The 15,000-nt window shown below is 47.8% G+C and overlaps 1 protein-coding gene across 4 annotated transcripts in view; it reads left to right on the top strand.

Annotated features, from left to right (window-relative positions):
* LOC143024956 (uncharacterized) overlaps positions 1-15,000 on the top strand; it is a 30,668-nt gene that overhangs the window by 8,582 nt on the left and 7,086 nt on the right. For all 4 annotated transcript variants that reach the window (XM_076184490.1, XM_076184489.1, XM_076184488.1 and 1 more), the window contains exons 3-4: positions 6,619-6,740; positions 9,690-9,823. In XM_076184490.1, coding sequence (XP_076040605.1) covers positions 6,619-6,740; positions 9,690-9,823 — 256 coding nt within the window. The remainder of the gene's footprint in view (positions 1-6,618; positions 6,741-9,689; positions 9,824-15,000) is intronic.

The raw sequence follows: 15,000 nt of genomic DNA, 5'->3' as shown, positions 1-15,000 counted from the left end.
GGTTAGACCTAACGCGCCAGCCAAACACACCTGCCTATGATAGTGCGACCCTGCTTGACCCGACCTAACCTAATCCAGTACAATTATGTAATTGACCACCACGAGTTCATTGATGACAATGTAAGAGTGAAGACATACAGTGCGCCCAATCGACCGCGTAGTTTCCCTCGGACATGAAACACCATGGCTGAAGCCTTTCGCAAGCGAAGCATATTCGATAACCCGGGCGACGACGAAGACGTTGCGGTGGAAATCAAAGCAGCCACCAAGACAAGACGGACCGACGATGGGGGCGAGAACTCCCATCCATCAGACCACGACAACCCGGAGAAGAATGTGAGTGACGGCAACGACAACCGGATCCACCTCCAGGCCCAGGAGGAAGAGGGGTGGTACGTAGCGGGACGGAAGAAAACCCCCCGTAAAAACGCGGAGGAAGGCATGACCGCACCTCTCCCCAAGTTCAAGCCACGGAACCCTGAAGCCTTCCCAAGCCCCTCCCAGGCAATTGTAAAGCTGGAAAGGGACAACCCAGGGCTGAAGATCACGCTCAGCGCTAACCTAAAGGGTTAGTACATACTCACCCCCAGGGACAGGGAGTCGGCAATGAAGATGGCGGCCCGGACGGGACCCGGGGCAGGCTGCAGCTAGTTCGTCTTGATCCCACCGGAAGCACACCAAGGCCGTGGTTCAGAGGTATCCTCTTGATTTCTCTATGGAGGCAATCAGGGCCCACCCCCGCGTGGTAACCGCTGAACGTCTACAGGGCAGGTCAGACAAGATGGTCACACGACAGGTGCTGGTGGTCCTTCAGGGCACAGCACCGGCAAAACTCAACTTAGGGGCCTGGGGTAGGTATCCCCTACGCCCATTCACCAGAGAATCTGTGTGGTGCTTCAAATGTCAGCGCTTCGGACACCTACAGATGCGCTGCCCACACAACAGCAGCTGTGGGGTCTGTAGCTTGCACCACCCGAGCGAAGACTGCATTCAACGCCACAAAGTCAAAGAAACCACCACCACAAGATGGAGACAAGTAGCGACGCAGACACCTTGAATATCCTTCAGTGGAACGTGCAGGGGCTTAGGAATAAGAGGCACGAAATCCAGCAGGCAATTATTCAAGACAAGCTGGACATAATCCTATTTCAGGAGACCCTATTTCCGGCCACGGTTGCACTGAAAATGGCGGGCTTCGATACCTACTCGCTGGCGCACATCGTAGGGGGCGATCGGGGATGCATGACGCTAGTGAAGAGCAATATCCCACAACACCGGATTACCGACCCGGTGCCCTGTGGAGAGGGGGTGGAAAGGTTGGTGGTCAGGCTCGACCTGTCCAACTGTCCCCTCATCATCTACAACATCTACATGAGCCCGCGGAATCGACTAGACGCAGGAGTATTGATTTCACTTGCCAACTATGAAAATATACCAGCGGCTGGCGACTTCAACGTCCACTACCCTTCACTTCAGTCTCCGTCGCCAATCAACTCTGCGGGGCTTCACCTGGCCACCACATTGGAGGAAACCTCAAACATCAAACTACTCAACACCGAAGGGCCCACACAAACACGTGCCGGGAGGTTGGACCTCACCTTCCTCTCCAGAGGACTGGCCATGGGAGCATGTTGGAGGGTCCACCCCACCCTCACTAGTGACCACTACGGCGTACTCACGTCAATCCAGTGCACACACACGGCACTCCCACTTCCTACTCTTCGCTGGGACATCAAACGAGCGAACTGCAATGAACACCGTGAGAGGGACCTGAATGCGGCCATCGAGGAAGCGGCGGAAGCGTCCATCCCGAAGAAAACCCCGGGAAAGCATCACCACAAGAACTGGTGGTTCTACACGGAAGAGGTGCGGGAGCAGAACCATTGGGTGAATATGCATCGGCGGCGCTGCAGAAGAAGACACACCAGAGACGGCTTGGAGAGACTTCGCGAGGTGGTTGCCCATGCACGCCAGGTATCACGACGGGTAAAGGAAGCCAAGTGGCTGGAATGGTTTGCCAGTTTCTCCCAACACACCTCTGGTCCAAGTTGAGGACGGCCGCTGGAGGATCGCGCTCTCGCCCTCCCGCACACCCAAGACCACAGCAGGAGGCGGAAAGGCTGGCAGACACCTTCGCAGCCAGATGGGCCAGCGACCGACTTCCTGCGCTGATGAGCCGAACGCTACAGCGTCTCCGACTGGAGAGGGAGCGCCTCATCTGGGACGGCAAGGCAAAACTGGACCCAGCGGACTACCCTTTCACCCATAGGAAACTCACCAGAACCAAGCGAGTAGGGCGAGACATAGCTGTGCCAACTGGGTCACCTACACCATGATGGCCCACGCAGGTGCAGCTGGTGAGCAAAAAAATTTAGGCCTGATCAACCACTCGTAGGTGATCGGGCACTTACCGTCGGCTTGGAAATCAGCGGACATCCAACCGATACCCAAGCTCAAAGACCCCGTCAAACTGCGGCCCATCTCCCTCCTCAGCTGCGTGGCCAAGACAGCAGAAAGGATGGTCCTCAACCGGCTCCAGTGGCGACTGGAACCCCGTCACCCACACGTATTTGGTTTCAGCCGAATTGTTGGCACCTCAGACAGCATCATGGCTCTCTTAAACCACGTGGATAATCAGGCTGCCATTGCCGTATTCCTTGACCTGGAGAGGGCCTTCAAGGTGGCGTGCCCCCTCGCGATCCTAGCAGCCCTTGCCAGCAAGGGCATCCAAGGGCGGCTGCTAGCTTGGATTGAGGATTAGCTACAGGGACGGCGTGCCAGGGTCAAATTCCAGGGCCACACGTCATCCTACAGAACCTATGAGAACGGGACTCCACAAGGAGGGATCCTCAGCCCTGTTTTCTTTAACCTCCTGATTTAGCAGCTGGTTAGCCTACCATTCACGGCTGTCACAGTGCTCCTTAGCTACGCCGACGACCTAGTCCTCGTAATCACCGGACACGGCAACCTGGTAGCCAAAGCACAGGAGGCCCTCAACCTCCTGAGCGAGAGAAGCGAGGAGCTGGGACAGATGATTTCAGCCGAAAAGTCCGAGGCTATGGTGTTCAGGGCACCCGCACCAAACCGGCATCTTCACGTCCAGGACGTGAGGCTGAACTGGACGCAGGCCTACCAGTACCTCGGAGTATGGCTTGATCACAGGCTGACCTTTGCCCGTCAAGTCACCTACTTGAGGGAGAGGACGCAAGCCAGGACTACAGTGATCGGGGCCATGGCAAGACCGGAGGTAGGGACGTCCTACGCCGTCTTGCGACTCTACTATGTGCAGGCCGTCTGCTCCCTAGTCGACTACAGCACCTGTCCTCGTCGCATTCAGCGACGGACTGCGAGAGAAGGTCGAAGTCATCCAGAACCAGGCTATGGGAACCATTTTGGGGGCGCCGAAGTGGACCAGCCCCTGCGTACTACAAAGTGAGACTCGGTTGGTTCCCCTCGCCTTCAGAACTCAACAGATCGTGGCTTGCAGGGTGGCCAAGATCCTCCTACAGGACAGCGAGACGGCATTGCACCACCAGGCTTACTAGGATCCTACCGCACGATAGGACCATCTTCACCGCTAACATCTGGATCTACAAAGTCGCCGACGCAGCCAACAAGTTCCTGGACTCCATCCAGTTCGTACGAGCACCCTACCAACCCACCGAGGCATACCAAGAACCACCCCTGTGGGAGCAACGGCCTGTTGAGGTGACGTACTCATCTCTTCCTGCACCAAAGGCCCTGTGTTCTTTGGAGGAGGTACGAAAGCTCGCCCTTGTGGGCATGGCACAGGTCTGGGACCCTGGCCGCGCGATGTACTTTATGGATGGATCCGTTGGCCGCGGCAGAGGCACAACCGGGGCGGCAGTGGTCACGGGAGAGGAGGTACTCTCATGGAGGACATCTGAACACTGCTCCACCTTCCAAACGGAAGTGGTTGCCATCCAGCACACCCTCCGACACGCCAGCAACCGGTGCGAGGAAACGGTGATCATTCACACCGACTACAGGTCCGCTTTACTGGTACTTCAGTAGGCACGGCCCACCCAAGACATCGCCCACATCACGACCACACTAAGTCTCATCCAGAGCCTGGCAACCGCGGGGAAACGGATGAGACTCAACTGGATCCCCAGCCACGTTGGAATAAGGGTTAACGAGGACGTACGAGCAACTTCAGCCCTCCCAGCTGTCATTCATCATGTACCAATGTCCTTAGGACAGATCAAGACGCTGGTAAGACGCACTGCAGCCCGGTATGTGCATCTACGTTACCGGGAGCTCGAGGCCACCAAGTACCAGGCTGCCTGGTATGCCCTGGCCACCGACTACCAAAGCCTTGAAAGCCCCAGAGACCAAAGGAGAGCGGAAGAAGTCGCGCTGCATCGTCTCCGGCTGGGCTATTGCACCGGAGAGGAGCTGCGAGAGGACTTCGCCACTAAAGGGTGCAAGCAACCACTGTGGCCACCCCGCTCGCCACCCACTCGCCCACTACCTACTTCACTGCCCTGCCACTAACAACTTGAGACAGACCGTCCCGCAGCTCGGGGAGGCCCAACCTTACATCAACGAAACAACAAGAGCAGCGAAACTCCTCCGTACAGCGCAACAGCACTTGAGCACGCTGCTGAGGGTGGTGCGAGCTGCTCCACCACCTCGATAGACCACGGGAAGAAATGAACACCCCTGGTTAGCGTCACTTTGCCGCCCAAACCAGCGGCTGACTCCACCATAGCTCGCATTAAAAAAATCATCATCGTCTTATGTAAAATCAGTTCAGTTATACTTTAATGATAAAGGAGAGAAACTCACCATATCTCTTTCTCTTCTCACAGTAGTATCGTCGCTACAGTCTCCTTGAATCATGGTAAAGTGGTTCTTGATATCTGAAGGGATACTTCCATTCTATTTTTTCTAAACTTGCTGTAGTTTTCTAAGAAGGAAATAGGGAAGAACTGTTTTATTGATAGAGTGGTCAACGAATGGAATAGATATAGTTACCATTTAGTGAACGTTGAAACTATCGGTTGTTTTAAGAAATGGTTAGACAACCTTATGGATGGGAATGACAGGTGGTAATTTACATGGAAACAGCCTAGTGTAGGACTTGTGGTCTCTTTCAGTCTCCTTCATTCTGATGTTTTTAAGCTTGAGTGATATTAGCAGTTGTTTTGTGGCTTTTATGCTGGGTTGTTACAGACAGGTTATGTGCATAGGTGAGTTCCTTCTCGTGCTTTGGATTTGGTGTGGTGAAGTGGTATGTGAAAAGGTTGATTCATGGCAAGGAATCACCCCTGGCGGGGGGTTGGGGGGTTGGGTTCATCGCACAGTATCTTATTCCCAGATTTTTTTTCTTTGCACTATCTGCTAGTTATGAAGTTTGTTTCCTATGTTTTGTCTTTGTTGATATCTGTCTCTAACATTTTTTATAGTATGTGTCTTGCATGTATAGTGTCCACAAAGGACACCTTTCGATGGAGGAAACGAAAAGGACGCCCACAGAATTCATGGTTGAGGCAGTTTGATCGAGCCTGTTGAGAGTGTTTTGGAGTGGGAAGGGTGGGCGTCTGCACGGGAGCTTGCTCGGAAGGCCCGTGGGGGGACTGGCACCGACGTGTGAGTGAAGCGACGCTCTCCCTGGCGTATTATGCCTCCAGTTGATGATGATGATGATGATGATGTATAGATTCGTTATGCTGGGGAAGGGAGACACGTAAGAATGCAGTAGTTTTTCAGGGATCGTTGTATTGAATGTGTTTGGTACGGAGTGAAACAGAGAAAATGAATAGGGAGGAATGGTGTTGTTTTAGGAGTGAGTTGCACGTGCCCCCTGTATTTTTTTTTTCTTAAGACAGGTACGTAAGAAGTATTTATCATATGGTAACTATATTTTTTGGGGGGCACTCATGGGTTTAATTAGGCATGATAAAGTTGAGAAGGAAATGTGATACAGTCATAGGGAATAGGGAAGGTCGATTGAAGGTAGCCATAATGTTTTACAGAGGTAATAAGGTATGTGTTGGGGTCGGGAGTAGGAAGAATAAGCGATCTGAGGGAGGATGTCAGGTTTGTATAATGTGAAATTTAATGTGAGACACCAGTATGATTTGTGAACGTCAACTCCGACAATATGGATATGTTTCCTGATGGTGATGGGTTGTCTCCACTAGAGACAGCCCCAAATAGAGGAGACCAAAGTAACGCCCACAAAGCCCATGGGTAGGGTAAGTCGACCGAAGCTGACGATGGCTATTTAGAAAAGTAAGAATGACTACATAGGAAGTTGCTCGAAGGAATCGCGGGGATTGGCGACGGCATGTGAGTGAAACCATTCACCGCAGGCTCCGGAGTATGCCTCCAATGGATGCTACTGCTGCTGCTGGTGGTGTTGATGATGATGATAATACATACAAACATACACCAAGGGTTTTTTCTTTACATGGGAAGTAGCCAAATTCAAAAGGCACAATTCCACTCCCGCCCATCTCATCTCCACCCATTTGGCCCCCATCCACCACCCCTCCCTCTCTTTCTCATCTTGGCCTCTGACACCATGGCTCCTCATCATCTAATGATGAAAATGATGACGAATAATATCATTATTCCCATCTTCGACAGGGCACTTTGAATGAACTACCGTGGGTCACTTTTATGAGAGGCTCCTCTTTCATATGTCTGGGAGTCCTCATCTCACCTCAACATATCCTTCTCGACGCCGAGTGCAGTTTAATTGGACCTGTGTAAGTAAGAACGAGTTGGTTCTTGGACCTATAGGTCTCAGTAGAAGGTTCTCCTTGGTAAAAGTGGCCTTGGAATGGAATTTTTTTTTTTTCTAGGTGCATATAAACTCTGTTGCAGGACCCGCACTGAAGGTACCTGATGTGGGCGAAATCGAAGTTGTAAAGGCACTGGCATGTGGACTTTATGAAGCTTGTCCGCCCTCACATTGATTCCTTGAATTGTGTAACTGTTGCAGGGCCCACGAGGAAGGTACCTGGTGGGAGAGGCCTCGACATGGTACTGTAGCCTGTTAAAATTACACTTTATAATGGGGGCTTTCCTCGGACGCGTAGGCGGGGGTTGCGTTCTGCCACCACCGCTGCTCACCAGCTGTGTTGCATGTTAAGGTTACATTTTATAGTGGCGCAGGGAAAGATAAAGCCTCTTCGGGCTTTCTTGATTTATTGAAGCAAAGTAGTTCAGGATATTTAAAGATTGAGGATATAATCCCCTTTGGGTAGAGTTCCCAGATGCTCCTTCTAAGGGAAAGATAAAGCCTCTTCGGGTTTTCTTGATTTATTGAAGCAAAGTAGTTCAGGATATTTATAGATTGAGGATATAATCCCCTTTGGGTAGAGTTCCCAGATGCTCCCTCTAAGGTAGAATACCCTTTTGGCGACACAGTCGCAGGGTTAAATACACAGAAGCGGCTGCATCTACGTTTCTGTGTGAGGTTGCCTATGCATACTTTCCACAATAATGTTTGTGTGTGGTAGGTATTATGTCTAGTTAGTATTAGTGAATGTATCTTGACGTGATGTATGGATTGTAGTTATGATTGTGTAGTTTGGTAGATATATAGGAATGATTAATGATCTGTCCGGTGAGAGACTTGTGGCATTAATTGAAAGTAGCTCGCGATCATGGTGTCACGCTTACCTGCTGTTTGTGATTTGGGGAATGTGTGTCAGCAAGGGGTTGTCAGTGATATTTGGTCTAAGTATGAGTTGACCGGTGGTAGTGTCTGACGACATCTTATGGTATGTTTATAGAACACATGTCGTGCATATGACGTACATACATATATACATATACCAAAGGCTTTTCTCCCTCTTACAGGGGAGGTAGCCAAAAGAAAAAGGCATAGAAACCACTCCCACCTATTTCATCCCCTACATACTCCACTCTCCTCCACCCTCTTCCCTCCCTCTTGTCTTTGCACCTCCTGGATGACGGGTCATTCCTGCATCTTGTCCACTGGCCTAGGTCAGAAGCAGTGTCACAAGACACAGCACATCCACAGCAAGGCCGCTTCATTAATTCGGCATCCCCTCCTTCTCCGTCCCCTCAAGCAGAAAAGGAGAAGACGGGGAGAAATCTCTTCGGGCTGCCTCAAATTATTTCTCATACATACTCCCTCACCCCCATCCCGCACCCACTCCTCCTCATGCAGAAAAGGAGAGGACGGGGAGAAATCTCTTCGGGCTGCTTCAAATTATTTCTCATACATACTCCCTCACCCCCATCCCCCACCCACTCCCCCTCATGCATCACAGCATCATCCAAATACAACCCTTCTCCATTCACCCCATCTTCTGTCCTCTCCCGTCCTTCTTCAATAGACATTCCTCTCTTTCCCAATGCCCCTTTCACCCCATCCATCCATCTCATCTTAGGACGCTCTCTCATGTTCACTCCTTCCACCTCTGCCTTCCACACATCTTTTACTGATCTTTCTTCACTCATTCTTTCCATGTGTCTAAACCATCCCAATACTCTTTCATCCACCTTATCTCCCAACTCCCTTTCCACCCCTATTCTCATCACCTCATTTCTCACTCTATCTAGCCTATCATACTTCTCAGGCATTTTATTTCAAACACATTCAAACTCCTTCTCTCTTCCTCGCTTATGTTCCCTGTTTCTGCCCCGTACAGTGCTGTCGGCACAATCACTCCATCATACAATCTTCTTTTAGCATCCATTCCCAAATGTCTATTTCTCATTACACTTTTTAATCCGCAAAGGCATTTTCTGTCATACTCTTACCCCATTTCACATCTGCTCTCCTCTTTGCCCCCTTTATCTTATGCTTGACCTCCCTTCTCTTTACTTTTTACCTCTTATACGATTCCCTCGTCCTAATTTGTAACCAATCTATGAAAGCCTACTTCTTCTCTTTTATAACCTTCTTTGCTTCCTCATCTTACCACTCACTACCCTTCCTTCTATTTCCTCCCACCCTCTTGTTCCACACACCATCTTTGCACACCTTATGAGTCCCTCCTTGAACCATCCCCTTTCCTCCTCCACTCCTAGTTCTATTTTATCCTTCACTACCTCCCACTCCTCTCTCAGCTTCTTCTTATACTCTTTCTCCTTTTCTTTCTCATTTAAGCAGTTCACTCTAAGTACCTTCCTACCTTCTGCCCTTTTCCTCTTTCTCCACCTATTCTCCACTCTCAACTTACCTTCCACCAGAAAATGATATGATATTCCCCCACTCTCTCCCCTTAGAACATGTACATCCTTAACTCTTCCTACCATACTCCTGGTCACCAATACATAGTCCATTAACGCTATATCTGCCACCCTTCCATCCACCACCCTCTCCCATGTGTACTTATGCTTGAATTTCTTCCTAAACACTATATTTGCTATCATCAACTCTCTTTCGAGACACATCACCACCATCAACTCTCCACTATGATTTTTTCCTGGAACTCCATACTTCTCAATCACTTCGTCTATTGGTTCATTTCCTACCATAGCATTAAGGTCTCCCAATGCGACTACATTGACATTTCTTCTTAATCCCTCTATGCACTCATTTAAACCTATCCAAAAAGCGTCCCTTTTGTCTATGCTATATTATATGGATACTGTACAAACAACAGGTGGTGGAGAACCCTTGGAACTTTAGCGTGTATTGCCGCACATTAATTTCTCGATTTATGTGTCTGTTACAGGACCCACACATTAGGAGATAGAACATTTATACGGGTGAAGAAGACCTTCTTCCCATTGACCAACGTTGCCAAAAACATCCATGCGGGAAACAATCTGTATGTTGTCACGTTAGAGAAGCCTTTGTCTCACTTAGGTAAGCTGATCACAGAGCTACGAAAACACAGACACACACACACGCACACACACACACACACACACACACACACACACACACACACACACACACACACACACACACACACACACACACACACACACACACACACACACACACACACACACACACACACACACACACACACACACACGCACGCACATTCACTTCTATACGTCGATACACAAAATCTTGAGAGATATTTCTCATTCTCTCTCTCTCCACTAGCCATGTTCTTATATTCTTAGTCGTCTTGAAGATTTTATCATAGCTGGCGCCAGACGATCTTATTAATTTTTTTAGCCCTTTCATAGGCTTAACAATATAAGAATTGTCTAATTTAAAATCTTTTTAGTATTAATCTGTTTTTAAGGATCTTGTCTGGCTTTTATCCAGTTAAGAGAAAGAATTTGATAAAATTTATAATTAGTTTTCATGTACGGGTTCCCTAGAGCATGGAAGAGTTTCAAGAGTGTTACAAAAGGAGAGAAAGGTTGAGAAACTCTCCTTGAATCCTATTGGCCCTCTTTAAGATTCGTCTAACTAGTAAGCCTGAAGACTTTGTTCAGGTCGCCATATGGTCGAGTAAAACCTACCATTAGTTAGAACAGTGGTGCTCAGCATATTTCACTCCAGTCCCCCTTCACGAGTTCTCAACATTAGTGTAACTGTGAGAATAAACACCTTGTGAGATCGTAACCTTTATTAGTACTACGTTTCGCTTGTTACAGCTTTTTCAAGTACAGACATGACACACACTCTGAGCACATATAAGCCAACAGGGAAGGAACTGGGAGAGGTTATCAGGGAGGGGTGGGTGGTAGGTGGAGGGGGAGGAGGGGGACGGGTGGGACTTGGTGGAGACAAAGGAGGACATTTCGGACAGTTTGTTGAAGTGGACTAAGGGGGACATTTCATACATTTATTTAATGCGGGTAACAGATGGATTATAGGAGGGGCGATGTTAAACATGCCTCTGTTCTGCTCAATGGTTTTGAAGCTTTGAATGGCGGCCGCTTCGAGGCATTTTCTCCTCATCCTATCTGGTTCACTAAACAGAAGTTCTGCGTTATCCCAATCCATCAGGTGGTCGTTGGTGTTCCGGTGGATAACACAGGCGTTGGTGGTGATGTTGTTCCGGGAATCGTAGCGATGCTCCCGGATCCGGGTCTTCAGGTCACGGGAAGTCTCGCCGATGTATACTTTATCACATCCAGCACAGGGTATGCGGTAGACACCAGCGTTTTTTCCCCACATCTCGTCCTGGCTGTCATTCCTTCTTGAAAGCTCTTTGATAGTTCTGCTGGACTGGCCCACTACCTGAATGTTGCAACGCCCAAGTGTCCGGGTGAGGGTGGCGGTGACGCTGCTGGCTGGAAGGATAAGCCTCCTAGCTGGATCTTTTGTTGGTTCCCGCCCTTCCATTATTTTGAGTGCCTTTTTCTTACACTGGTGGATGATGCACTCTGGATATTTTAATTTATGAAAAACCTCCTTTATGTGCCTAAACTCGTCCTCTAAGAATTCAGGGCTACAAATTCTGAGAGCTCTGTGGTAGAAACCTATGACTACACCTTTTTTAATACTGAGGTCATGGTGGGATAGGAAGTGAGTCAAATCGTCCTTATTGGTTGGTTTCCTGTAGACTGTAAATTTAAAAAAAAATTTATCATGTTTGATAATAAGGGTATCCAAAAATGGAAGGGAATCGTTAATTTCTTCCTCCAAGGTGAACTGGATGGATGACTCAACCTCGTTCAGAGCCGCTTGGAGTTTGGGGATGTCAGACCGTTTGGGGGAAATTAATAGTATGTCATCCACATAGCGAAGCCATACTACGTTGCTAGGAACGATATCTGAGAAAGGCCCTGCTTCTAAAAATTCCATGAACAGGTTGGCAAGGACAGCGCTCAAAGGAGAGCCCATGGCCATGCCAAAACTTTGGTGAAAATACTGGTCCTGGAATTTGAAGTAATTAAATTGGACACAAAGCTGTACTAAATCCACAAAGTCATTGGGGGGAATAGGAAGGTCAGTGTGGGAACTAGTGATTTTAGCCCTAAGGAGGTCAATCGCTTTAAGGGTCGGGACACGGGTGAATAACGAGGTCACATCCAGGCTGGCCAGCTTTTTGTTGCGAACAGGAACGTCCTTAATTCTATTCAATAGGTCCCCTGAGTGTTTCAAATGAGCACCGCTGATGGTACCCAAAAGGCGAGACAAATGTTTGGCCAGCGCACCTGCCAGTTTGTGTGGCGCACTCCCGATCCCTGATGTAATTGGTCTCATGGGTATATTGGGCTTGTGGGTTTTTGGGAGCCCATACAGGGTGGCTGGACGTGGGAGGTTTGGCAGGAGGTGAAGTAAACACTTACCAGTTTCTGATTTCCTAAGAATCCTCCTGGCTGCCTTAAGGAAGTTACTTGTCTCGACGTCCACCACCGCGGACAAAGGTGGAGGAGTGGTGGTGATGGACGCATCGTCCTACCTACATAAGATGACTGACCTCCTCAGCGATGAAAATACTTACACCAAAGTCACCCAGGCGAAAGTGGACGTCGAGACAAGTAACTTCCTTAAGGCAGCCAGGAGGATTCTTAGGAAATCAGAAACTGGTAAGTGTTTACTTCACCTCCTGCCAAACCTCCCACGTCCAGCCACCCTGTATGGGCTCCCAAAAACCCACAAGCCCAATATACCCATGAGACCAATTACATCAGGGATCGGGAGTGCGCCACACAAACTGGCAGGTGCGCTGGCCAAACATTTGTCTCGCCTTTTGGGTACCATCAGCGGTGCTCATTTGAAACACTCAGGGGACCTATTGAATAGAATTAAGGACGTTCCTGTTCGCAACAAAAAGCTGGCCAGCCTGTATGTGACCTCGTTATTCACCCGTGTCCCGACCCTTAAAGCGATTGACCTCCTTAGGGCTAAAATCACTAGTTCCCACACTGACCTTCCTATTCCCCCCAATGACTTTGTGGATTTAGTACAGCTTTGTGTCCAATTTAATTACTTCAAATTCCAGGACCAGTATTTTCACCAAAGTTTTGGCATGGCCATGGGCTCTCCTTTGAGCGCTGTCCTTGCCAACCTGTTCATGGAATTTTTAGAAGCAGGGCCTTTCTCAGATATCGTTCCTGGCAACGTAGTATGGCTTCGCTATGTGGATGACATACTATTAATTTCCCCCAAACGGTCTGACATCCCCAAACTCCAAGCGGCTCTGAACGAGGTTGAGTCATCCATCCAGTTCACCTTGGAGGAAGAAATTAACGATTCCCTTCCATTTTTGGATACCCTTATTATCAAACATGATAATTTTTTTTTTAAATTTACAGTCTACAGGAAACCAACCAATAAGGACGATTTGACTCACTTCCTATCCCACCATGACCTCAGTATTAAAAAAGGTGTAGTCATAGGTTTCTACCTCAGAGCTCTCAGAATTTGTAGCCCTGAATTCTTAGAGGACGAGTTTAGGCACATAAAGGAGGTTTTTCATAAATTAAAATATCCAGAGTGCATCATCCACCAGTGTAAGAAAAAGGCACTCAAAATAATGGAAGGGCGGGAACCAACAAAAGATCCAGCTAGGAGGCTTATCCTTCCAGCCAGCAGCGTCACCGCCACCCTCACCCGGACACTTGGGCGTTGCAACATTCAGGTAGTGGGCCAGTCCAGCAGAACTATCAAAGAGCTTTCAAGAAGGAATGACAGCCAGGACGAGATGTGGGGAAAAAACGCTGGTGTCTACCGCATACCCTGTGCTGGATGTGATAAAGTATACATCGGCGAGACTTCCCGTGACCTGAAGACCCGGATCCGGGAGCATCGCTACGATTCCCGGAACAACATCACCACCAACGCCTGTGTTATCCACCGGAACACCAACGACCACCTGATGGATTGGGATAACGCAGAACTTCTGTTTAGTGAACCAGATAGGATGAGGAGAAAATGCCTCGAAGCGGCCGCCATTCAAAGCTTCAAAACCATTGAGCAGAACAGAGGCATGTTTAACATCGCCCCTCCTATAATCCATCTGTTACCCGCATTAAATAAATGTATGAAATGTCCCCCTTAGTCCACTTCAACAAACTGTCCGAAATGTTCTCCTTTGTCTCCACCAAGTCCCACCCGTCCCCCTCCTCCCCCTCCACCTACCACCCACCCCTCCCTGATAACCTCTCCCAGTTCCTTCCCTGTTGGCTTATATGTGCTCAGAGTGTGTGTCATGTCTGTACTTGAAAAAGCTGTAACAAGCGAAATGTAGTACTAATAAAGGTTTCGATCTCACAAGGTGTTTATTCTCACAGTCTTGTCGGCTTTTGCCATTGTGATTCATTAGTGTAACTCCTCACCTTCGTATTCTCCCAAGTCTTACCCTGTAAATATAATATATATATATATATATATATATATATATATATATATATATATATATATATATACATATGTATATGTATATATATGTGTATATATATATATATATATATATGTATGTATATATTTAAATGTATATATATATATATATATATATATATATATATATATATGTGTGTGTGTGTGTGTGTGTGTGTGTGTATGTATATATACATATTGCTATGAAGGTAACATGAGTTGAAAAGCTGGTAGAAAAACTCGTGTTCTCGCTCCAACCCGCGTTTCTCTTCGACCTATTCCACTCATATATATATATATATATATATATATATATATATATATATATATATATATATATATATATATATATATATATGTTATAATAATAATTATAATAGCAAAATGTCGATGAAGAGAAACTGTTTACTCCGTTTCTCACTATTTCCCTTCTCTGGACCCCTGTCACCACTCTGTGTTGTCTCTATGTGTTGTCTTTCGTGCATTTACTTTCTACAAATCGTCTTTCACTTTCTGCCCCCTTTTCACCATTGTCTTGTTACATATGAATAATCACTCCCTGTTTTCACTTGTAGGACTTCTCAGTAGTATTACTCTGTTTAAGATAGGGGAATTAAACGGAGATTAATTTTCTTTTCTTCCCTAATATATACACTTGGTTTGTCAAGTTACGCCAAAGGACTCCCAACTGGAGTCCACATTTTTTTTTTCACTAGGTCAGTTCCCATTGACCACATGATTTTTTTAGT

This window comes from Oratosquilla oratoria, chromosome 4 (assembly GCF_046742065.1).
Source record: "Oratosquilla oratoria isolate Oo_2021 chromosome 4, ASM4674206v1, whole genome shotgun sequence".
Classification (NCBI taxonomy): domain Eukaryota; kingdom Metazoa; phylum Arthropoda; class Malacostraca; order Stomatopoda; family Squillidae; genus Oratosquilla; species Oratosquilla oratoria.
Note: the sequence above shows the minus strand (reverse complement) of the source record. Positions and strands in the feature narration are given on the sequence as shown.